The sequence below is a fragment of the Schistocerca nitens genome, chromosome 2 (assembly GCF_023898315.1).
Source record: "Schistocerca nitens isolate TAMUIC-IGC-003100 chromosome 2, iqSchNite1.1, whole genome shotgun sequence".
NCBI classification, from domain to species: domain Eukaryota; kingdom Metazoa; phylum Arthropoda; class Insecta; order Orthoptera; family Acrididae; genus Schistocerca; species Schistocerca nitens.
In genome coordinates, this window is record NC_064615.1 from 775,086,964 (window position 1) to 775,114,148 (window position 27,185).

Consider the following 27,185-nt stretch of genomic DNA (forward strand, 5'->3'; position numbering starts at 1 on the left):
TAGAACAAATAAAATATTTTAACTAATTTGACTGTAAAATATCATATGAATATGAAGAACATATGCTGATTATGTTGGATGCATTGGGAACTATCTGTGGAATAATTAACGGAACTTGAAAGTATAAAACACAGAAAAAATGACTGAAGTTTTACAGAATAATCGCACTGCAAACCCATCTACATGGAAGTCAGTTGGGGGTACTGAATAAAATTCAATAATACAAGGCACATAGAGTTACAGATAAAATGAGAAATGAAGTTACTCGAAAGGAGTTGAAAGTTAGGAGCGTTATAGAGAAACTTAATGGAAAGAAGAAAAAATGAACACCTAGAAATAATAATTCCAAGGAGACAAGTACATCAGAAAAGGAATTTTAAGACAAAAGGGGAAAGAAATCCAGGTAGACCGAGAAAAGGATGTGAACTGTAACAGGCCACAATTTAGTGACTTAACACGGAAAGGGCAGAAGGAGAATAAAAAGAAGAAGAAGAAGTCAAGGTGTGTGGGACAAACTTTGCACCCAGTTCTCGCTTCTTCAAAACTCTCTGCAGGCTCTCTCGCACCAATACCATTTGCGGCACAGCAATGGTGATTCACTACGACTGCACTTCTACTTAACACTGACTCCTCATAGCTGACTGGTTGATTGCTGACCTGTTATTTGCAGTTGTTAGTTCAAGCTGCCACCGTAGTTACTGCGCTGACGTCGCTTGTAGTCCAGGATAAAATCAGTCTAACATCGTTTCCACCGAACAGGATACATTTACAAAGAGAAAAAATTGCAACTCGTCTGACCATACTACAGGCCACCAGTGATCAGCGGTCCTGTTTCTCAGTTCCTGTAGTTTTTGGTCCATTGTTGACGTGCAATTTATGTGCCGTTGCGAGCAGTGGTCTTTTGCAAGGTACCAGACTCCAAATGTCCATTGTATACAGTTCGCTTCGCAGGGTTCTCTCGGAAACTGGTTGCAAGAATTCCATATAACCGACTGCCACATAATACATCACTCTCGACCGCCACCTTTCCTGGACCTCTATCTCCAGACAATCCAAGCCAAGGCACATACCCGACTCGGCCTCCTTAAACTCCTGTCTGGCCGTACATGGGGTCTGGACCACTCCACCATCCTCCACACTTATAAATCCCTCATCCGCCCCATCGTTTGCTATGCCCACCCCACCTGGATTTCCGCCCCTACCACCTACTACAAGTTTCTCCAAATTCTGGAATGCCATACGCTCCGCCTTGCCTATCGCATACGTCTCCCATCCCCCATGCACATCCTATATGACTTAATTCCCTTCCCACACCTGCTCCTTTTCCTCAAATGGATACGGATCCTTTACACCTCCTGCAAACTTGATCCTCCCCACCTACTTGTCTCTCCCATCCTCTCCCACCCCACCCTACTGCTGCACCTGTACCATTGCATCGCACCTGCTCTCCATCTTCACACTCTCCATACCATTGCCCAAGGTGGCTTACACCGACTCCCCCTCCCTGCTGATGTCCTCGTTCCCTCCATATACCCCTCCTACCAGATCTAATCCTCCCCTTCCTCTCCCCCTTCCCTCCAGGGCTCCCTCTCTCTTCTTTCTCACCATCCTTTCTTCCTTGCCTCTCCCCTCTCATTTTCCCTACTTCCTCCCCCCCCCTCTCTGGGTTTCCACACCTCACCCTACTTTCTCCCCTCCACTCTCCCTTCTTTTCTCCCACTGGTTTCTTCCCCCCCTCCTTCTCCCCTCCATGCCTGTCCCCGAAAACCAGTGGCAGCTGCCCCCCCCCATCTCATCAAGTGTGTTCAGTGTATTCTGTGCCATAGTTAGTCACCAGTGTTTAGTGCAACGGTGTTTTCTTCGTTTCTGTGCGTCAGTGTTATCTTCAGTGTGTTCCTTCGTTCAAGCGTACAGCTGATAACCTTCGTTTGAGTGCACTGTGGATCTTGTTTCTGAAACCAGTGCCTTCCGACGAACGCTTTCCTCACTATTCTTGTGTGTGTCTTCTGTTTTTAACATTCATGTTTTTCTGTTTCTATGTCTCCATGTTTGCTATATGTTTTTTCTGTTGGCCAAAGAGCGGCATGTGTACGCCGCTGCCGGGCTGCCTTTGTATAAAGGGAAAATACAATAAAGAAAAAAAACACATCTCTTCACTGTCGCGACTTTCGGATTCAGTGAAGGTTCACGTGACGACCTGGTACCAGTTCTACAGTACCTGCAGCACTCCGAAGCTACCACTGTTTAGCTCCGCTATATTCTGTGTGCGAGGAATTGAAGAAAACTGAGAAGGTGGACTACCAGAAGATACAATTATCCTGAATCAGATTACTAGGAAGACAGCAATGTTAATCTCGCCTGAAAGTTTCTTTCCGTACGAGAAATTTCTCTCAAAAGCGCCACTGGTTCGGAGAAATACTAGAGGCTCGAGAGAGAACCCGCGGAAGTCGGCGCGTACCTGCCCGTGATATTTCTGGCCGCCCACCTGCAGGTGTGTGAAAGCCGAGCGCCAGCCGCCGCAGCCTTCGCGGACCTGTTACTCTCAGCGACAACTCTGAAAGCTCATCGCCAACTCGGCAGCAGGTTTCGCAGGCAGGCCCCGAGTCTCCAGGGGGAGGCGGCTCCGGTGCTGCATTTCCTCCGGGGACGAACAGCACAAGTTTGGCGCTCGCGCTCTGATGGGAGCCGCGAAGTTGGCAGGCCTGCGGTAACGGTGTCTGCTTACCTCCTCCGGCAGCAAAAAGCGGCAACGCATGCATCCCCCTAGAGGCAAGATGCTGGCTAAGGCACACACAGATTGCATATGAGAAACTCGTCGTCACCCATATTAAAGTTCCGTAATTGAATTCTCTGTGGGCAGCACAGCGTCATAATAATGACAAAAAACTTATTTTTACGTCCTTCGACAATTTTGATTTGTTCACGAACAGTTTTACGGCTTCTTGGGCCACCATCTGATGACATCTGAATATCGCAACCAAAGACAAAATAAGTGTACGACACACATAGCGTGGAAATATCTATGGAGTTGACATTGTAATGCGCAGAGCAGAACTCTTGTCGTCAACATACTTTGTCTCCTAGATGATACGACTTTGATTTTGCACACACGTTTTATAGGCATCTTAACAATTTCCATTGGTTATCTGGAATGAATTTATTTCTTTGCAGATAAATGCAAGGCATGCGACATCTCACACAACTCAGCTGTCTTTTTTTTTTTTTTTTATAAGAAAATTTGAGATCGGCACCGGTCTGCACTGGACCATATTTCTGAGTCCCTGCTTCAATAAATTATGCTTCAATGTACGCTAAAGTGGAAGTATCCCGAAAAACATCGGGTTTGGAATTACGAAGTGGAATAAATTTGCGATTTACGACTGTCCATTTTTTATCGATTTTGCTTCATACGTTTCCTCTTTATAATAGGCAAGCCCACAACAATATTTTACCGTATTTTTCGCGCATTTCATGAACAAGTGGTCATTTCATTAGAAATTAAATAATAGTATATTGAAGAATTCAAAGAGTTGAATAAACGAAGAATAAGGCCAACTAATCTTCATACACACACACACACACACACACACGCACACACACACACATTTCTCCTTCTGAAAACATTCTTCTCTAAATTGTTTTGAGCACACTGAAATCTTCATACAGCCTTCATTATCGCCGGCCGCAGTGGCCGAGCGGTTCTAGGCGCTTCAGTCCGGAACCGCGCTACTGCTACGGTCGCAGTTTCGAATCCTGCCTCGGCCATGGCTGTGTGTGATGTCGTTAGGCTAGTTAGGTTTAAGTAATTCTAAATTTAGGGGACTGATGACCTCAGATGTTAAGTCCCATAGTGCTTAGAGCCATTTGAACCATTTTTGAACCTTCATTATCGATGTTATAGTTTTACAGTTTAGTGTTTTACAGTTACGTGTTAGTAAAACTGGAGTTTTTCTTATTTGTGCTGTTTTCTGTTTGGACCTCATTTTAATGGTGTAGGTTCTGTACTATTTTACGTTTGTGTCCATCCTTTTTGTGTTGTGTTGGTGTTCATTATTTCAATGCGTTTTTCTCACTGTGAGACAAGAATGGTCAATGTGCTGATGAAAAATGTTGTAGTTGCCTGTGAAATCATGACTGTACGAAGGAGTCACCGCTTTGTCTGAGACAAACTAACGACCGTGAATATCTTTATTCACAGCTCACAAAAAATGGAAATCTCATGGGGAGAAATTGGGACTGAATCAAATATGTTTAAGAACTTCCCAGCGAAACTTATAGAGCATAGCCACAATAAGCTTAGCAACATGTGGGCCCGCCGGCAAGCCCCTACACATCCTCCATACAGTCTCGATATCTCCCTATGCGATTTACATATTTTAAGAATTCTGAAAAAAGACATTCGTGGCCGTTGACTTGCTTGAGCCGAAGAGGTGGACACATAGGTCTTATCATGGTCTCATAGGGAATTGCAAACATTTTTCCATGAAGACATTGACCACCTGTCTTATAGTAGAATAAACGTATGAACAAGTATGTCAGTTAGTTTTGAAACAAGAAACAGTTTACTTACTTCTTTCCATCTGTCTGTTTCTCATCTGACTGTCCCTTACACTTCAGTATTATTGTTCTTATAATTAAAATCCTGGACATCAGAGGAATTTCATAACTGTCGGGTAATGGCAAGTTGTATTTATAGAGAAGGAGCAGCGCCGGAGAAGAGACAGTAAATGTGTTTATGAATTATCTACACTGAAAGTAGCCTAGATATTGAACAGCGGCAGAAAACTATACACCGGACTTGGACGCTATTCACACACCTCTCCACCTCCCCCTAAGAGAGACTCCAGAGATGAAGCACGTTTTGAAAAGCATAAGTCAAGGACGAGCTGTGACTCCCACCAGATCTCAGCCGTGGATCCGCGCCTGCGCACTGGTGTTGGTAGGCTGGTAATATTCGTGTAGGGATGAGGCACGTGAGTGTGGTGGACGGCCGATGTGTGGCGGGCTGTTGAACGCGGCGTGGCGTGGCGGTGTGCGTGTTGCAGCTGCACGGGCTGCGGCACGAGAACGTGAACCCGCTGCTCGGCTGCCTGGTCGACTCGTCGCGGCCGGCGCTCGTCTTCGAGTGGTGCAGCCGCGGCTCGCTGGAGGACGTGCTCGTGCAGGACGAGATCAAGCTCGACTGGTCCTTCCGCCTCTCCCTACTCACCGACCTCGTCCGGGTGAGTACCAGCCAGGTCTCGTCATTATCTAGAATTTAATTTATATAATTATAAATATTTATTTATAATATATATAATATAATACATACATATATATATATATATATATATATATATATATATATGTGTGTGTGTGTATATACGTATATAATATTTATAATTTATAATATTTATATATAATATATAAATATAATAAAATAATATATATAATATATTTATAATATATTATTATAAATAATTTTTATAATTATATCATTTGCCCCCTTTTCGTTTCATTTAAAAATACTTAGAAAGAACCGTTGATGCAGCTCTCTACGCTTGTGTGTATCCTGTCCGAGCCTCTTTATCTCTGAATAACCTACGCAACCTGCATCCATTTGAACCTGCTCATTGCAGTCTTCCGTTGGTCTCCCAAATTGACGACATCCTTGCTGCCACAGGTTGTGTCTTATCAACCGATCTCTGCTGCCTCCGCCGTTGTCACTCCTCTACTGAACTCAAACAGAAGAATATCTCGGAAATGATCCGATCTCTCCACTTGCCACTCCATTTTCTAGCGTCCACAGCCCCACTCACTGTCTGCAAATGAGAAAATACACTATATAGACTCAGGTAGCAACAGTGAACCATAAATAAAAAACGACAATCGATAAATAAACCCATAGCGCCCAGAATACCAATATGTAAAACAAAAACACTATGAACCTATACAGCAACCTAATACAGAAAGCAAAGATAATCGGGGAGAAATTTGAAAACTGAATTTCCGTGAGCGGAAATAAAAACTTTTGATGATGGCATTGTAACTCTCTCGGAGACAGCAAAGTATTTACAAAAGCGAAATGGATATTGTCTCATGAAGTTGTCATAAAATGAATATCAACAAAAGTAAAACAAGGATAGCAAAATGTAATGAAATTCAGTCAGATGATGCTGAGGGAATTACACTTGATGAGACACGAAATAGCAGACGAATTTTATTGTTTGGGCAAAAAAATAAAATAGTAGAATTAAAGAAATTATAAAATACATACTAGAAACAGCAAGTGAAGCTTCCCTGAAGAAGAGAAATTTGTTAATAACGAAGGTAAATTTAAGTGCTATGATGAATCGTGTATGATAAGCAGTACAGACAAGAGGAGGATAGAAGCTCTGAAATGTAGTGCTAGAGAAGAGTGCTGAAGATTAGGTGGGTAAATCGATTAAGTAACGAAGACGTACTGAATTGCCCTGGGAAGAAAAAATCGTTATGGCACAAATGAGTTAAAGAAAGGAACAGAGTGATAGGACATGCCGTGAGGTGTCAAGAAATAGTCAGTTTATTAATAGAGAGTTTGGGGAGTAAAAACTGTGGAAGTAGACAAACGCTTGAGTAAAATAAAGAGGTTCAGATGAATGTAAGTAGCAGTAGTCATATCGACATTAATAGACATTCACGTCGAACAGACGTACTAAAGGAAAAGACGAAATAATATTTTTAAAAATGTAAATAATTATACATAGTACATGAAATAAATCAATAAGAATTTCTAGTGCTTTCATTCGTAATACATTAATGATTTCCCTTACCTGCTGTAGATTTGAGAAGAAAAAAAAGTTTTCTGAATGTACACATGAATATGAGCATCGATGTAAAAATGAACATCTTCGGTACACTACTTGAGAGCAGCTTACGTGAGCCAGTCAGGTAGTTTCTAAGACTTGTACGTGTGCTTCAGGCACAAGCTGGGAAGTAACTACTTGTACAAATGGCAAGCAATTTGCCGGAAATCTCACTCGTAAATTCTCTCGCACGGGGCACCACCTGACGCTGCGCATAGCCAGAGGCATTAGACCACAGTAATTTAGCTCTAATCTTCCTCTCATTTCGCTTTAAGTATGAAAGCAAACTTTCCGCTAACTTATATTAATCACTAAGTTTTGAGATATTACTCTAGGTAACGTAATGTCGCATGACGAAGCAGCAAGTTCTGATTAGCTATCCTAGATAAATGACCTTTTTACCTCAGGATAATGATCGCCATCCTAGCCATCTTTACCAAAAGCATAGATGCTGTGGTTTTTAGAAAGTAGCAGTTGAATATTCTCCATTCCTTGTTTCTCTCTTCCTTTTCGGTCAAATGTTCGAGCGAAATGAAAACAAGACTCCATAGAAATCACACAATGGATTCTCGTAGCCAAACGAAGAGTGGAAAATAGACAAGTGGGGAACCAAATTCACCAGCGTAAGGTCTAGTTTTACAAGGACAGGTCTAATTCCTTGAGAGTAATCAGGGTAATTAACAAAAGCTGAATTAGCGATTTGAAAGAAGTTATACACCGGATTTTTGTGCGAGCCTTCATAGGCAAACGAAGAGCGAGAAATGGACAAATAGGCATCAGATTGGTCTGAGTGAGACCTAATTTTGCAGAAAACCAGGTGTAATTGATTAGAAGTAATAAGGATAATTAACAAAAACTAATCAGTAATATGAGGTAAAATTTTTTCCCGAAATTTCATAAGAGACCGAAGAATGAGAAATGGACAAATGGGGTATCAAATCGTCCAGCGCGGGGTAAAGTTTTGCAAAGCAATATTAAATTGAAATTAACAGAATAACAGCCATCGATCGCAAAAAGGAAGTCTTTTGGCCTAGGTTTCAGCACTGCTATGAGTGCCTTCATCAGAAGTGAAAAACTCAAACTTAGCTTTAGTCACAACATTTTTGAAACAGAAAACATAGAAAGCATACCACTATGGGCTGCTACACATGTCGGGCTACGGTAGCATCAGACTGATGTTGCCCCTACCGATGTATTTTATGCAACCCATACTGCATCTGTATCAGGAATTGTATGCTGACAGGCGACAGCCACGAAATCGATATAAGTTCCATCTCAGAAATTTGGGCGACTGTTAGCAAACGGAATCATGCTGTAAAAAATACACGTGAGGATTGGCCATGAATTACGCAGTTTTTTTGGACCAAGATATATCTTACTTCTGCCATAATTATGCAAGTGTCTCCAGTCTTTCTTTGTGTAATTAGCGGTATAGTCATACAGGCTTCGGATGCCTCTGTAAGTTTATTCCGTTTACTGTTCTTAACCTTTCATAAATGATTCAAAAACGTTCCCTTGTGAAGTGTGTTTCACCATCGGTAACAACAAATTAACAGAAGATATCAAAATGGGAAACATGGAAGTAACTACTTTCTGATAAACAATAGAATAAATATATTAATATATGACTTGCCGCGTTTATGTGCTAAAGTAATTTCATAAACCAAGTTTGTACAATAGGACTAAGATGCCTTCGTATACTTATTAGTTATTATGGGACATTTCGAGACTGTGCTTCCCATCTAAAGCGAAGTGGCCAACAACATTGTTCTGTCACGTCTGTTTGCATAAAACGACATCGGCAGGGGCAGTTGACTCGTCCAGTATATTGATCTTTCCATTGGGTCATATACCAGACGGTCGTTAATGCAAACGTTTCCCATTTTGATATCTCCTGTTAATTTCGTTGATTCCGACGGTGAAAGACGCTTTATAAGGCAACGTTTCTGTACCATTTGCGAAAGATTAAGTACTATAACCGGAATAAACACAGTGATATCCGAAACATGAGTCAGTACACCGCTAATTACACAAACAAAGACTGGAGACACTTGGATAAGTGTGGCAGAGGCAAGTTAATAATCTTGGTCAAAAAATACCGCGTACATCGCGGCCCATCCTCATTTGTATTTTTTACTGTATGGTACCGTTGGATAACAGTCGCCCAAAGCTCTGAGAGGGAACTTACATCGATTAGGTGCCTGTTGCCTGTCTGGATACCGTTCCTGACATGACATACTGTGGGTTGCATAAAACGGATCAATAGGGGCAGCCTGTATAATGCAGACATGTTCACTAGGATCCTACAAGGCACTATCTGAAGAATTATGAATACGATTGGTAATTCAGTTACCTACATTTGTAGCCCAGATGTTTCTTTACGAATGTTAGTCTTAGTTCATGTTCACTGTAATAATGCCACACGAAATATTAAAAAAAGGTACTTAAAGTCGCAGAACAAGAAATTACAGGTGAAATTGTAGTTTATGGATCTTTTCGTCGCTGGTCATAATCATTGAGACAAATCAGCGTGTTTGTCGGGGATTCGAAACAGCGGGTAGCGATCAGTTCAAAAATGGTTCAAATGGGACTTAACATCTGAGGTCATCAGTCCCCTAGAACTTAGAACTACTTAAACCTAACAAACCTAGGGACATCACACACATCCATGCCCGAGGTAGGATTCGAACCTGCGACCGTGGCGTAACGATCAGTCGATTGCACCATTTGGTCAAGCCTCACTGTACGTTTTGGGTATTGGTTAATGCTTAAACTTGCCTTGTTGTTTGTGTATCGTGGAAATAGAGCGTACTACAGTAAGGCGAATCAAGCTTTCTATCATCTTACGTTCCAAAAAAGTGCTTGCGAGATCATGACTTCAATACCCAGGGCTCCTTGCATGTAGATACAGGATGTTTCAGAAGGTACTTTGCGGTTTAATATGCTACAGCATCCTGACAAAGTAATATATACCAATAGCTTTTGGTTTATGTGAGTCACTAACAACAAACCGAAAAGATCTGTGTGAACGTGTCCTCCAGATTATATCAGGAGTTTAGCTCGTGACAATTTTCATTAAAAAGATGGACTATGTTAACTACTTTCTTCAAGCTAAATCTGAGATTCAAATGCAAAGGAATATCCAAACGCGGTATGCAATGAAAGCACCCTCACGGCCGTTCATATGCCAGTGCTTCAGCAGTTTTGCAGCGGCGCGATTTCCTATTTCGGAACAATAGCTTATTTAATTATTTGGTGGTATGCGTCTTTCTTATCGCCGATTTCAGACTAAATTTCGCTACATCGTTCCGAATACTGGACCTAACTGACCTCCGAAGAATTAATTACGTAAATATGAATTAATTAATGTGAAGATTTTCAGAAATTACTGCAACCAGTCGTCTTTTGTTTTGCTCCTCAATTTTTTATTTCCATTACCTGTTTCGATTTGCCTAGCGATTCATCATCAGTTGGTACACGTTTAATGCATGTGTGCAACATTGTGGGGTTCGTGTAGCAACAGCAAGATGTAAGCATTGAATCTTATGAGAATTATTCACAGTATGAGGTAGATTAATTTTACAGAACTTCAAAAACTTAGTCACAGGTAACAATTTCCACTTGCTTTATAAAACGTAAATAAACCAAAAATCACGACTAAAGTTGTGTTCAAAGAGCTTTTGTTGGGGCGGAGAGTTTCTTTGTTCAGCTCTTGCATTGCACATTGGCGACAGTAAGTATGTGTCTGTTTATATTATATTCGTTTTCGCAAAAATAACATGTATTTTCATGGCAAAATTGACATGTTCTATTTACAAAATCCATTAAACAATGAGCATGGATTATATTTCATCGTAAAATACGTGTTACTTTGGCAATAATGAATACAATAGAAATAGATATATAGTTACTGTCGCCAGTGTGCAACACAAGTGCTGAACAAAGAAATTCGCTACCCCAATACAACTATTTGAACATAACTTTGGTCGTCCTCTTTGGTTTGTTTACGTTTTGTAAAGTACTTACAAGTTTTTACCTGTGTCTAAGTTTGTGAAGTGCTGTGAAATTAACGTCACTGGGTAACATACGTTTTCTAGAATAATGTATGTTCCAAGAACAAACCAACAGATGCTGATAACTGTAAGTACAGTAATGCTACCAAATCTGTCTCATAATATGGAATAATTCTCGCCAATTCAGTACATACATATTTCATTTTTATATCTTGCCACAGCTACACGAACCGCGCAATCTTGCAAATACACATTAAATGTGTGCCACCTGATGATGAATCGCTAGGCTATTTTAAACCAATAATGGAAAATAAAAACTGAAGAACAAAAGAAAGGGCTACTTTTTACAGTAATTTCTGGAGATCTTTCACTGCTGCAATGTTCCACGTCCATAAAGGATAAAAGTTTTAACTATATATTATGTTAATAAAGCTCTAGTGGTCGAACTGAGGTCATTAATTCGTATCTCTACTTGAGAATTGTATTCAGTTTGATCACGTAAAATACGGTGATTAATAAGCTCAGGTGATTCTTTTGCTAGGACAACCAGAGATAGTCAAAGCCACCACCATGTTTGAATACGACTCGAACTGTCGTCACAGTTCGGCATATCTAGGGTTGTGTTCGATCAGCTTCCGATCTTGTGACTTTTGCTGTTACTATCACGAAGTGTCTTATCGCTTTTAATACCTTATGGATTTTAATACTGGAGGAACTGTGAAACACAGACTAATATATCTTCTGAGGTGCAGGTCATGCGTAACAACAGCAACTAAGAAATAAATATATGAATAAATAATATGCAAACGTGAATCTGTCCATTTATCAAGCTTTCGGTCGTCCCGCGATATAGTGACGTCTCCGAGACGGGTCTTGCCGCAGTGATGCATTCTCGCGATGAAAGTACGTTCACTTTATTCGGCAGTCACATTGTTCGGCATTTAATTTTTCATTAATTCTCTTGACTGTTTCACCTGAAACTTGCCGTCTTCAAACTGATTAAAATTTGATAACATTTATATCTGTTATTACGTGAACAGTCATTGAAATGCAAACTGCTTGGTAAATCACAAAAAGAAAAAAATATTATACTGGGTTCAGTAAAGTAATATTTTGTGGAGGACAACATTTTCGTCTTAATTACTTACCTTTACTGAAAAATCGGCATAAATGTTTATTCATACGTATAGGTACTGTATGGGAACTATAGTAAATTTTTTGTCCAAACGCAAAACGACTTTGTACAGTAGTAAGATTTCATGCTATCCTTTCTAACTTCAAAGAATTCAACGTCACTTTCGTGCATTATAACTTCAGACGACCAGAAATATTTACCTATCAGTTCTTGAGCATCAGCATTAATTATTCATTTGACTTAATATGCGTGTTAAACATTAAGGGCGCTTTAGTATGGGACTCTCAAAGCATTCTTAGTGGGAGCTTACCATAAATAGTTTCACGAATACATTTATATACGCTCAAAATCACTTTCAATTGTTGTATTAGTGAGAACATTGTACTCTCTTTGCCACGTAAAACGTGAAATCAGTTATCTAGTATATTGACATATTTGTACCTCATACAGATTTTCATCGATACAACTCCCAATCAGTACTGAATATGGATCGTTTCATACAACATTTTTTTTCTCACAAGTTTACATTATGAAAACTGTGCACATAGAAAATTAAGTGTAGCTTCCAGCAGCATCTCTTTTCCCGCGGCCGTCGGCTCCTTGATAACGAAGTCCGGCGACGCTGCGTCTCGAACACGGGTGAAGACCACCTTCGGCTGCCACTCAGTTGCTGCACCCCTCATGAAGCAGAAAACAAAAAAATACACACATTTTGTAGTTTTCAATCAAATCTGAACATCCCTTAAAGAAATATTTCGTTTAGTATCTAATACTTAAAAATACTAGGCAATTACTGGTACTCAGCGCACGTCGATGCTGCGATCAACCACATAATGACACAGCGAAATAACCTGTATCACCAACACAATCATGCATACAAGCAGTGTGGATATGGAACATCATTCTAGCCGACCAAGGTCAAATTAAGCTCCCACGGTATGACTGCGGCTAAGTTTCCAGTCTCTGCTACACAAATAACTTCAGGTGGCCTTACGGGAGATCCAAATCCCCTCGAACTTGTTAGTACCCGCACCGACTGAAAATCCTGCAGCCGTTTAAACCTGATGACAAACCACAACGAACACATTTTAGAATTTTTAATTGAGAATGGCGATTTCCAAATTAACGTAACAGATTCGGGGAACCCACTTTTCAGTGTGTGGTACGTAACGCTCACTGCTGGGGCATAATCATTCCACATGTGCTTTGTGAAAGGTTACATGTTAGCAGGGAAGTGGTGCTATTTGATGGTTGATACTGTTGTCGCATTATTATTTTTCGGGAAAAACTGCCAACTCTTTCAATTATCATGAGGTGCTACAGCTGTACGCTTTACCACAATTAGCTGAGCGTCAGAAAAAATTGTCTTTCAACAAAACTAAGCATCCACACGCTGGACCAAGACTGTACGATATGACGTATTTCAGGCATTTCCAGACGTTTATCGGACTGTCAGATGGCGCGAAGCCGTCATCCTATGTCACCACATAATACGATTTTCCTGTGAGAGTTTTCTGAAAGATCAATTTTTCTGAAGTACTGAGAACATCAGAGAGCTTTAGATCCGAGTCACTGACACCACTGCCATAGCTGAGGCAAACATGTTGCGCTAAATCCGGACCCGGTTTCTGCTTTTGTGTATGCGACTAAAGAAGCGCACATTGAAATGGGCGAGGAAAAAATAAATCTTTTGAATTTTTGAACTGATAAAGCCAAAAACCAATCGTGTATGTTGCTCAGTTCCGATGCTACAATACACTGGAGTTGTAAAGTTACACAACCCGTATTTCAGAATTTTGAACTTGGTAAAACCTATCGCTATGTCACTATGCTTTGAATAATTTGCAGCTTAGTTAGTTAATTTAGGTCTGGAAATAATGGGTCATCTACATTTTTACATGAAAAACGTAGGACCTAGCCTCCGTTTAAATGAAACCGAGCTAAATTTGGAGACCGGAAACGTTTAGCAATCATCTGTTTCCCTGTACTTGTCAGGCACTTGCCTAAGACCTGGCTGTCGTCATGAACAAATTTGTTCCGAATTTCATTTACTGCTGACTTCAACTCACACTTACTTGTAATGAAAATCATCTGACGAAACGTCATCGATATAACTTAGTCATCGTGACGTCTCCGATACTACGTTACATTTATCATATTCTTTCAGACACATTAAGATGGTATTTAGCTACTTCACAGAGCAGTAACTGGCACGAGTTTGCAATAAACAGCCCCGCAAATAAAATTTTGCCTGTTCCACAGACTTCCTCCTTTCTTTATGTTCACTTTGTGCATTATAATTACACCGTTTCTTCTGAAGAATTTGAATTTTTCTTCCATAAAATCTTACTAATGCAAAGAGCAGTTCATGGTTCCAAACAAAATCTTACGTTCACATCTCCTTAACACACGTCACATCCTGCCTAAACACTTTGCTGCTGCGTATTCTGCTTATGCTGTCTATCCAGTTTACGCAAGTGTACCAGAGTCAGAATATGACTTTTCAATGAGCGTTGACTAGGTACTATGACGTTACCTGTCATGAATTTATTAGCACGTCCACATAAAAACTGCTGGTGTTGAAGCAACATCATAAATACATATTGTTAACATTGGGGATAATTTACAAAGACGAACATAGATTTTCCACCGCTGCTCATCAGGAACTGCATACATACTGAAAGTAGGAAGTGAAAGCCGATTAAGTTTTCAGGCGACGCTGATTGGAATAAAGACACTGATTGTTTACTGAAAGAGAAATACACAGTACTTCGTAAACTAGAATAGAAGACATTTCAAAGACATTGAAAATATAGAAAAGCTGTTCCTTCGTATTTTCAAGAATTCAACATTTGGAAAATGAATACCCTCCCCCTTACTTTCTATTTTCGTTGTACCCGAAAAAGTACACACACTTCCGGTAACAAATGACACAGAATTGTTTCATTTTTCACACTGATCGCCTTATGCGTCAACCGTCTGCTAATATTAAGATATGTTAGATTGTCTACTCAGTTTCAATCTCCTTTTGACTGTTGCAATCGTTTGCTACAAAGTATTCGTATTGTAAGTGCGTATGGCATATAAGGCTTATTTGCACTATCAGCAGTAAAATATGGCCCGCATAAGCTAGTCGCCGATAACTTTGTGAATAAAACCACATATATGGCATATTAATTTTTTTATTTATTACGACGTTTGATTACGATGTTTATTACGACGTAATAAATTAATAAATTTTAATAAGCGGTCTAGAAGCTCTTATTGACAAAATATTCACAATGATCGTCGACTCGTGTAGGAAATTCATTTCCTATATTAATAAATAATCGTCGACTCCCAGTGGCCATCCGTCTTAAGCTAGCATGGAATCCACGAATAGCATCCCATACATCGACAACACTACAAATGATGGGCCTTTTTGCACACAACAAAAATTTAAGCAATTTCTTGTATCGAAAGGAATACACAGACTGGACGTGAGTCGCACACAAAAAAAGGCAATACAGATGAAGTCGTTTCAGTTGCTAGACCTTTCTATGGTGTTTTCCGTGTTCCAAAAGAGATTCTTCCCGCGGCTTACGAGCAGTAAAACAACGGTTGGCGAAGTCTCCTGGATTAACTTAGAAAAAAGTAACTTTAATTCCAGAAGAAAGAAAAATGCATCAGAGTAATAACAGGTGTATTAACAGTGAGAAAACGGAATCATTTTAAGAACGAATTCTCGAAAAAATCGATTCTATTCCCCAGGTATAACTTTGTACACTGATGAGCTTAACATTATGACCACCTGCTTATTAGCTTGTTGGTCCAACTACCGAACGTAATACACAGCGATTCTGAGTGGCATGCAATCGCCAAATCCTTGGAGGTCTACGCACAGGTCACACAATTTCCAGAAGTTACGGGCCGGTGGTTTTCTGGACGAAGAGCTGGGGTCCGATACGTCCCAGAGATGTTCCACTGGGTTCACTTCAGGCGAATTTGGTGGCCAAGACATGAACGTGAGTTCACTGTGATGCTGCTCCAACGACTGCAGCACGATTCTCGCCTTGCGATACATACAGTTATTGTGCTGGAAGATACCATCGCAGTCGGGATGGATGCAGGTTGTCCGCAATGACGTTTGCGTAATCCACAGCACTCATGGCGCCTTCGGTTACTGCCACAGCTCTCATGGAAGCCCAGGTGAATGTCGCCCAGAGCATAATACTACCCTATCAACCTGCGTCTGTGGTGCGATGCGGGTTTAAAGCATCACGTTTGCCTGGATGGCGGCTTATCCGATTACGACCATCGACCTTGTTAACAAGAAACATGATTCACCCGATCCGATTGATCGGGTGAACACGTTCGCATTGATTCACGGTTCAATCTCGACAAGCTGTTGTCCACCGCAATCGTTATTCACGATGTCGCAGGGTGTAGGTGTCGTCTAGTACGGAGCCCCATGTTGAACAATGTGTGGTGAACGGTGTACTCCAGAACACTACCACAATTATATTCTGTTGTCAGATACATCACAGATCGCCGCCTATTCGACAGACCGGCCAAGCACCCAACCTCTACTTTCTACAGTTAGGCGTGGCTACCCAACCCCTTGTCACCTGCTCGTGGTGCCTCTGTCCTTCAACCATTTTCCACGAATGCACACGACAATAGCACACTAGAACCAAATAACTCTGCCGTTTTCGAGATTCGCGTTCTCAGGCAACAGACTATGTGATCTTTCTTTTGTCAAAGTCGCTTGTGTCAGTGGACTTGTCCATTTATGGCTCGTATCATCGCCAGAATGATTCCTCATTCGACTCTGCTCTGCTTATATACACAGTCCAGTCACATTAATGTGACCACCTATCAAAAGCCTGATTAATCAGCTTTTTCAGCGCGAGACGTGCTGGAAGAGAGGCAGTGAGGTTCTGGGAGGTACGGACAGTAATATGGAGCTATGCTGACTCCAGTGCTGTGGCCAGCTGCTTTAGATGTCTCATTTGAGAATCCACAGCGCGAATGGCCGATCAAGTGATCCCACAGATTCTCCAATGGATTTGAACCCGCGGAGCTTGATGGCCAGGGGAGTATGGTAATCTCATCCTGGTGACTTCGAAACACGCACGTACACTGGGAGCTGTGTGATATGTTGCGTTGTCCTGCTCGTAGATGCTGAGGAAAAACAAGCCGGGACTGCTACGGTCGCAGGTTCGAATCCTGCCTAGGGCATGGGTGTGTGTGATGTCCTTAGGTTAGTTAGGTTTAAGTAGTTCTAAGTTCTAGGGGACTTATGACCTAAGATGTTGAGTCCCATAGTGCTCAGAGCCATTTGAACCATTTTTGAAAAACAAGCAACATGTAGGGGTGGACACGGTCCCATAGGATAGATGCATACCTCTGTTGATCCCGTGTGCCTCGCCGGCCGGTGTGGCCGAGCGGTTCTAGGCGCTTCAGTCTGGAAACGCGTGACCGCTACGGTCGCAGGTTCGAATCTTGCTTCGGGCATGGCTGTGTGTGATGTCCTTAGATTAGTTAGGTTTAAGTAGTTCTAAGTTCTAGGGGACTGATGACCTCAGATGTTAAGTCCCATAGTTCTCAGAGCCATTTGAACCATTTGAACCCGTGTGCCTTCCAGAATGAAAGCCAGGGAAACATACCCGAGACCATAAGGTTCCCTCCTCCGGCCTGGGCCCTTATGATGATTGTTGCAGGGCCAACGTCTGTCTGTCCAGTGGAGCATAAAACGATATTCATCTGAAGAGCTCACTTATAGCCATTCACTCGTCGTCGAGTTGCGATATTGGCGTGCAAATTCCAGCCTTCGTCACAGATGAACAGCAGTCAGCATGGGTGCATGAACCAGGCGCAACGTTCGCCGAACGGTCATTGAGCAGACACTGTTGGCAACACCTTGGTTCATCGGGGCATTCAGTTGCTCAATAGTTGCACGTCTATTAGCCCATATACATCTTCACCCCTGGTATCTATGGCCCGTCGTGCACCATAGTAGCCTCGGTGTCGGTTTTGAATAGCGCCATTTTGCCATGCATGGTATACTTTAACCATGGCAGCATGCGAAGTGTCTACAAACTTTGCTGTCTGGCAAATCCTTCCACCCTTGGTCCGAAACTCAGTGATCATGCCCTTCTGGACGTCAACTCCTGGCATCATGCAAAGTGTCTATAAACTTTGTTGTTTGGCAAATCCTTCCACCCTTGGTCCGAAACTCAATGACCATGCCCTTCTGGACGTCAACTCCCGGCAGCATGGGAAGAGTCTACAAACTTTGCTATTTGGCAAATCCTTCTACCCTTGGTCCGAAACTCAATGATCATGCCTTGTGGACGTCAACTCCCGGCAGCAAGTGAAAAGTTTACAAACTTTACTGTTTGGCAAAACCTTCCACCCTTGGTCCGAAACTCAATGATCATGCCCTTCTGGACGTCAACTCCTGGCAGCACGTGAAGAGTCTACAAACTTTGCTGTTTGGCAAATCCTTCCACCCTTGGTCCGAAACTCAATGATCATGCCCTTTTGGACGTCAACTCCTGGTGGCACGTGAAGAGTCTACAAGCTTTGCTGTTTGGCAAATCCTTCCACCCTTGGTCCGAAACTCAATGATCATGCCCTTTTGGACGTCAACTCCTGGTGGCACGTGAAGAGTCTACAAACTTTGCTGTTTGGCAAATCCTACCACCCTTGGTCCGAAACTCAATGATCATGCCCTTCTGGACGTCAACTCAATCACTGCGTTTCCGCATTGCGACAACGACTGCACTGTTTTCCGCGTCTCCCTCCCCCCCCCCCTCCCTCCCCCAAGATGAGCATTATATACCCTCCCCTGCTACTGCTACCACCAGCCGTCTATGAGTGGTTACTGCACGTTGCCGTTGAACACAGGTTGTGGTCACATTAATATGACTGGATTGTGTACTTCCTTATTGTGCCACGTGCCCCATACACCACTAGAGAGCATTCAGTCTCGTGGTGGGCAGTGGTCATAACGTTCTGGCCCATGATTACATATTCACTGTATTACGGAACTTCGGAACTGATGCCTTACTTCCAAATCCATTAGGTAAATTATCACGCGGCCAAGTGAAATAATAATCGCAGTAAAGGGGTTTCACTACAAAGTGATTAGGAGAACGGTCCCAGTGCGTAATATGTAGCAGGGCAGTTCCCACTTTTCGCCGGCTTTGGCCGGCAGCAGGTAGTAAATGGCCGCGATCCGTCGCATCGCAGCCGAGTGTCTCAGTAGCTGGCCTCTAATCTGGGCGGCGGCAGGCGGCGGATTCCAGCGGTCCGGCGGGCAGGTCAGAGCCGGAGCCGTGATTGAGTGTGGCCCGGACCGGTGAGGCCGGGGTAATCACAGCGGGCTTTCACGGCAGCCGCCGGCCGCACTGGGGATCATCTTTATCCGGCTTAGCTCCCAATACGGCGCCACGCCCCCGCGCCGCCCCCGTCGCCGGGCTGAAAGGGCGCGCCTCTGCGCCTAAAGGTCTGCTAATTACAGAGCCACTCGCGTCACGCCCTTCTCTGGCTTAGCAGCTATAGCACTGGCGCCGCTGCTCCATCTGTTTAGCGTCTTCTCTGCATTCGTACCCCAAGCGACACAGGCACATTTACTTAACGTTCTACACGGTATTAAATAATAATGCGACAACACGTCGCAGGTGCTTAACGGTTTCAGTAGCCGTGTCGAGGCAGTATTAAAACTCTATTCACACTTGACCGAAAGGAACAGGACGCAATTAAACGTCAAAAGCTCACACGATGCTTATTTTGGGAACAGGCGTTCCCCACTAACCCATTACCATTATTATCATTATTATTATTATTATTATTATTATTATTACACTGCTCTGCAAAAGTTTAGGACGAGCTACATGAAGTAACATAAAATATTAGCTACTCGGTGGAAATGGACGACAATGCCGGAGCATGTGGCCAGAGGTCTACCAATCGTACAAACAATATTTCAACACTATCAGCAAAAAACAAGAGGAAAATCTTCCTGAAGTATGAATATAGAAGTTGTGATCAAATTTTCGTGTACCAAACATATTTACAAGCAACTTCGTTCCTTCACAACGCCTTTCAGATACAAACAGCTATGTTAGTTTGAATGTAGTATTGCAAATTGCTATCATTCAAAAAACATTTTGTTAATTAATCACTACAATTATGGCTGCACCTTCTCTGTAGATCCGTGGGCATATTTCAAAATTTTTAACAAAAATAAATGTTTTCAGGCATCAGACAAGTGCCTATCATCCCATAGCAAAAGACCGGTAACGCTTCTACAGATTATTAACTCTCATTTTTCTACACAGACCTTTTACCGTGCAGTGGAACAGGTCTGCTACACCAGACAATAGCTAGCCAGTCCATCATTAATCCTGTTGTATCTGTTGCTTTTTCTTGGCGAAAGTTCCTTCGGCATAGTTTTACGCTTCAGAATAACATAGAAAGGCAGCTCTCCTCGCTTTGCTGTACCAGCTAACATCACGGCAATTCTTTTTCTTTCGTTTGCAGTTGTCTCGTAATTATATACTTTTCGCCTCTTCATATTCACCTGCCGTATTGCTCGATACGACCCAAAACATGGGCGTCCTGTAGGCAACAGAAATGAGCTCTGTATATTCGCTGCAAACTTCCCAGCGGTGGCTATGACATCATCTCCGAACCTGCCACCTCCGTACTCTGGGAAGCCAGACTTGCGACTCTCCGCCACTGCCCGTTCAACTGTAAACTCGTCACTTGAGTCGGTTTTGGAGTACAAATGCACTGTATCAGTGTAGAAAACAGAGCGGAGTATCCGATTTCGCAAGTATAACAGAGGATTCATGGCATTGCCGATACATACGTGCCGTTGGTCATGACGCTTATTATATACCGATACAGTGACTTATTGGTTAACAGTAAATTTAGACATATAAAAACAGGAGATCATCCAATAACTCTATCAATCAATGCCAAGGCGAGTAACTGTTTACATAACAACCAAAGTTAGTTCAACGTATTATTGACTAGCTCAGTTTGTGAAATTCTCTCTCCTGAATACATCATCCAGTTTTTCTGAAATTGTAATCGTATGCTTGTCTGTACATGTGCAGATTCTCTATTAATTTCCGTCCCATTGAATAATAATAGCCGGCCGCGGTGGCCTAGCGGTTCTAGGCGCTTCAATCCAGAACCGCGCGACTGCTACGGTCACAGGTTCGAATCCTGCCTCGGGCATGGATGTGTGTGATGTCCTTAGGTTAGTTAGGGTTAAGTAGTTCTAAGTTCTAGGGGACTGATGACCTCATATGTTAAGTCCCATAGTGCTCAGAGCCATTTTTTTGAATAATAATAATTTTAATAATTGCTGAAATTAATTTACAGCAATCTTCGGAAAAATTAGGGAAATGGTTGGTATACTACACAGCTTGCTATTAGCCCCTAAAAGCAGTTTTCTACGTTAAAAAGAATGCAGAAATAGCGTGCATGTTGTCGCGAGGACACAATAGTGACAGTTTGTGCCCAGATTTCGTTTGACAGAGCACATATGTTTTCGTATGACAGAGCTGAAATAAACAAGAATGCAACAATTTTTTTGCACTGAAAGAACTTTTCTAGGAATCACTTTCTCTAATGAAGCACATTTGCAGATGTGCACACTGCATCACTAAATTTTTGTCTTACACCCACCTTATTCCCACAAATCACAGCTTCGTTACAGGCCATCTAAGCCCAAAATCGTCATTTTGCCATGTCGGTACTACTTTACAACAGCAAGAACGTGCACTCAACTTCTATACTTGGTCACGACCAGCTGCACTCCAGCATACATCAGTAAGAGAGAATCAATGAACGAATAACAACTGACTGCCATGCCACCATTCTCAGACTCTACGTACTTACACAACTACAGCAGAAAGGAAGGAAGCTGTTATAGCACTGACGTGACAGTGGCACCTCGATTTAGAGTGTATGCAACTATCGGCCCCATACGAAGGCTAACAAATCCACCAACCCAACCACTGTGTGGTCTGTCCCAACCCATTCACCTGTGTGAACAATGGGTCCACGCTCGGGTCCTCAAACCAGGTCCGTCGGTTCGATCAGTAGACCTCTGCCTGCCTGCCCTGATTGTTACCTGTCAGCCCACAGTCTGTCAGTGAAGGCAGGTAGTGTCTACCAAGCAATCGCTGGTGTCCACATACGGTCAGAAAGGTTGGCAGGCTGGTTGGTGAAGCAGTGGGGCTGAGAATAGCTGCCTGTCCACCAAACAGTCGCTGGCGTCCACATACAATCAGAAAGTTCAGCAGGCTGGTTGGTGAAGCAGTGAGGCTGAGAATAGCTACCTGTCCATCGAGCAGTCGTTGGTGTCCATGTACAGTCACAAAGGTCGGCAGGCTGGTTGGTGAAGCAGTGGTGCTGACAATAGCTACCTGTCCGCCAAGCAGTCGCTGGTGTCCACATACAGTCAGAAAGGTCGGCAGACTGGTTGGTGAAGCAGTGGGGCTGAGAATAGCTACCTGTCCACCAAACAGTCGCTGGCGTCCACATACAATCAGAAAGTTCAGCAGGCTGGTTGGTGAAGCAGTGAGGCTGAGAATAGCTACCTGTCCATCGAGCAGTCGTTGGTGTCCATGTACAGTCACAAAGGTCGGCAGGCTGGTTGGTGAAGCAGTGGGGCTGAGAATAGCTACCTGCCCACCAAGCAGTCGCTGGTGTCCACATACAGCCAGAAAGGTCGGCAGGCTGGTTGGTGAAGCAGTGAGGCTGAGAATAGCTACCTGTCCACAAAGCACTCGCTGGTGTCCACATACAGTCAGAAAGGTCGGCAGACTAGTTGGTGAAGCAGTGGGGCTGAGAATAGCTACCTGTCCACCAAGCAGTCGCTGGTGTCCACATACAGTCAGAAAAGTCGGCAGACTGGTTGGTGAAGCAGTGGAGCTGAGAATAGCTGTCTCAAGATTCTTCTACGTCTTCTTCTTCGTCTGTTCCTCTTTTTCTATGGGGTAGCCACTGTTACATGTGCTTTGACAAAGTTAGTGACAGCTGATGGCCAGATGCCCTTCCTGACGTCACCACTCCCTCTCGATACAGAATCTGTGTATACCATCTGCCTGCATCTAGAGTAAATCACGTTTCAAAATGCGAGAACATTTCGTAAATGTTTGCGTAACATGTCTCTGAGACAGGATATGGGTACCAGGTCGCTGTTTACGTAATTGGATGTGAGAAACTGTTTACAAACCACAGCCAGGCATGCCAGCTCACCAGCCCTTGTCCTTAATATTTGAGGCAGATTCGATGTGGGGCAGCCTCGCTTTCCCAAATCCCAGAAGTGACACATTATCGAGTTCTGCTACCTGGGCTGCTGGTAGAATGTAAGATTGGACTGCTTCATTTGGGTTACTCGCTTGTTGTTCCCGCTTCTCTCCTGTAGTCACCAATCGCCAATTGGCACTGTAGTGTACTGTGTTCTCTTGTGATCGCATCGCGGTAAGTGTACCGCATACACAAGGGATATCGTTTCTGAGGGTTCAGTAACACAGTGGAGACCATATCAGTCGTTGTGCACTGCATGCTACGTCCTGTGAGAAGGCAGCCTTACTCCCACACTACATGGCTACGTACCTGCCTGCATCTTAGCTCTGTGCCGAAGGTTAAAGAGTGCGCGCGGGGATGAGGGGCTATTTGCGGCTGCTGCGGACACAAAGGGCGCGCTCAGCCGCACTGGAGGCCTCCGGTCGCTCGCGGTCAGCGGGGCGGAGTCGCGAGGCGCGCAGCGGCAGCGACTGGTGGCGCGGAACAAAGGCAGGCGCCGTCTGCAGCCGAGCGAGCGGCCACACGTACAGCCTACGTCACCTGCGAAGCTGCCGTACATTCGTGACAAGTAAAGCTAGCCGCTTAGCCTGCTCGGCGGCGGATTAACTCTCCTGGTACCGCCGGCAGCAAGCGTAAGCACATTGGAAATATACACTGTCCAGCCCCTTTAACTTGACCACCTGCCGAAAGCCTAAAAGACCACCTTTGCAGTGTGGACGTTCAGGAAGGGAGTCAATGAGGTTCTGGAAGGTACTGATGTGCAGTCATGCCTTCGCCAGTGCCGCAGCCAGCTGCGCTACATTTATCAGTTGAGGATCCATGGCACAGATAGCGTGATCGAGATAGTCCCAGTGATTCTCGATTGGGATTAAATACGAGGAGTTTGGCGGCCGGGGGAGTACTGAAAACTCATCCTGGTGCTCTCTGAACCACGCACTTACACTGTGAGCTGTGTGACACACTGCATTGTCCTGCCAGTAGATATCATCATGCCGACGAAAGGTCTAACTGTATGTAGGGGTGGATGTGGTCCCCAAGGACAGAAGCATACTTGTGTTGATCCACTGTGCCTTCCAGAATGACGAGATCACCCAGGGAATGCAACGAAAACATTATGTGGACCATAATGCTCCTTCCTTGAGGCTGCACCATTTGCTTTCAGACGTTTCGCACCATACAAGCCAATGGCCCGGCCGTATGATGAAGCATAAAACGCGATTCAGCTTAACATGCCACCTGTCGTCACTCAGTGGACGTCCAGTTGCAGTATTTCCGTTCCGATTCCAACCTTCGTCTTCGATGAACAGCTGTGAGCAAGGCTGCATGGACCGGGAGACTTATATGGAGGCCCACACGAAGCAACGTCGCTGAACGTTCGTTGAGGAGACGCTGTTGGTAGACCTTTGGTTCATCTGGGCAGCCAGTTGTTCAACTGTTGCACGTCTACTCACCTGTACGCATCTACGCAGATGTCGTACACACCTGTCATCTATCGCCCGTGATGCACCACAGTTGCCTCACTGACGGTTTTGGATAGCGCCAATTACCCATACTTGGTATACTTTGAACACGGCAACTCAGGAACAGGTTACAAACTCGGCTGTTTCGGGAATTCTTCCCACCCTTTACCTCAAAGCCAGTGATCATGCCCATTTCAACGTCAGATAAATGCTCCGTTTCTGCATTGCGGCAGTGAAAGCACTGTTTACCCGTCCCTCGGACACGCTTTATATTCCCTCTATTGCTAGTGCTGCCATCTGCCGTCTGTGAGCGGTTATTGCACGTTGACATTGAACTTAGGTGATGGTCACATTAATGGGACTGGACAGCGTATACCTCCCTTGCTTTCTTTTATTTTCAAAATACGACTTCCTCCTTCTAAGGCAACTGTATCCAATGACGCTTCGTTCACTTTTATACTTACAAAAAATTTAAAGTTATTCATCTTTATCGCAATGAGTGCCACTGACGTCCGTATGACTCCAATCTAAATTTCTTTTTGTTTCTTGAACGTAACATTAATGAAAACAAAATAATGACTGTTTTGTTGAACAGCTCCAATACATGTTTTTATGTTAGTTCGTTATTATACTGCTAATATGTCCCATGTAAATTACTTGGGTCCTTACGATCCCAATGGTACTCAGTGAAACAAAATAATCCTGGTAGTAGGAGAGTTAAGATCATGCGCGGCCAGTAAAATTCAGACACTGTGGGGGACCTATTTTGCAATAAGTACTTGCGTCTTTCCACAGAGATTATTGTTTTACATCCATGTAATGTCTTCAGGTAGCGACTAACAAAATTTTATTTCACTAGTTAAAGCTTTGGCAGGAACTTCGCACCTACATTCGTGAACTATTATCTGAGCAATACAATCAACGTTACTACACACTATAGCTGTAAAACTACCGTAGGCTATCATAAATAAACCTAGACTATACTATTTTGCTAGTAGCACTGGTCACACTTTACGTATACAGTTGGTGTATTGCACACCTATTGGCCTTTACCTCACATCGATCGCTTTGTTTACGTATGCGATCAGTGCTTTGATATATTAGCCTATAAACCGGAAGCGGTGAACCGTCTGGAAACTGAGTGAGGATACGTACAGGGCTGGGTAACTTACAGAACATTTTTGTTGTACATAGTCATCCTCCTGTCCGTTACTTAAAAATAAACAGTATTTATATCAAAACAGAACTTGCCTATATTTAATTAAGGTTTTATTCGAAAACTGTTAATTTATAACGTGAAAGTGAGGGATGCTGTGAAAATACAAAGAAATACAAATTCATCGTATAGCGCTAGAAAATGCAATTTCCTCATAAAAATGATAAAATTTCTAAACAAAAAAGAAATATATGAAACATCACTTGCTTACTTCGCCCAGCTTACATAAAACATGTGTCTGTTATGCATAATCAGCTTCAAAATTTATCGATAATAAGACACTGTTGCCTTTGATCATGATGAAGAACATTGTATTGTATACAAAATAACAAAAATAATTGTACGGAGTTTTTTATTTTTGTACTTTTAGACTATATTTGCATCAAAGGTAATTGCTTTTGTTACATAAAGGCTCAGAAGTTACGCGATCAACTAATTTTTATTACTTGTAAAATGCAACATACACTCCTGGAAATGGAAAAAAGAACACATTGACACCGGTGTGTCAGACCCACCATACTTGCTCCGGACACTGCGAGAGGGCTGTACAAGCAATGATCACACGCACGGCACAGCGGACACACCAGGAACCGCGGTGTTGGCCGTCGAATGGCGCTAGCTGCGCAGCATTTGTGCACCGCCGCCGTCAGTGTCAGCCAGTTTGCCGTGGCATACGGAGCTCCATCGCAGTCTTTAACACTGGTAGCATGCCGCGACAGCGTGGACGTGAACCGTATGTGCAGTTGACGGACTTTGAGCGAGGGCGTATAGTGGGCATGCGGGAGGCCGGGTGGACGTACCGCCGAATTGCTCAACACGTGGGGCGTGAGGTCTCCACAGTACATCGATGTTGTCGCCAGTGGTCGGCGGAAGGTGCACGTGCCCGTCGACCTGGGACCGGACCGCAGCGACGCACGGATGCACGCCAAGACCGTAGGATCCTACGCAGTGCCGTAGGGGACCGCACCGCCACTTCCCAGCAAATTAGGGACACTGTTGCTCCTGGGGTATCGGCGAGGACCATTCGCAACCGTCTCCATGAAGCTGGGCTACGGTCCCGCACACCGTTAGGCCGTCTTCCGCTCACGCCCCAACATCGTGCAGCCCGCCTCCAGTGGTGTCGCGACAGGCGTGAATGGAGGGACGAATGGAGACGTGTCGTCTTCAGCGATGAGAGTCGCTTCTGCCTTGGTGCCAATGATGGTCGTATGCGTGTTTGGC

The 27,185-nt window shown here is 43.5% G+C and overlaps 1 protein-coding gene across 1 annotated transcript in view; it reads left to right on the forward strand.

The window, feature by feature from the left end:
* The window catches only part of LOC126235320 (retinal guanylyl cyclase 2), a 456,575-nt gene that overhangs the window by 185,117 nt on the left and 244,273 nt on the right, over positions 1-27,185 (forward strand). Inside the window, exon 5 of the mRNA XM_049944043.1 lies at positions 5,046-5,222. Within this exon, the coding sequence (XP_049800000.1) occupies positions 5,046-5,222 (177 nt within the window). The remainder of the gene's footprint in view (positions 1-5,045; positions 5,223-27,185) is intronic.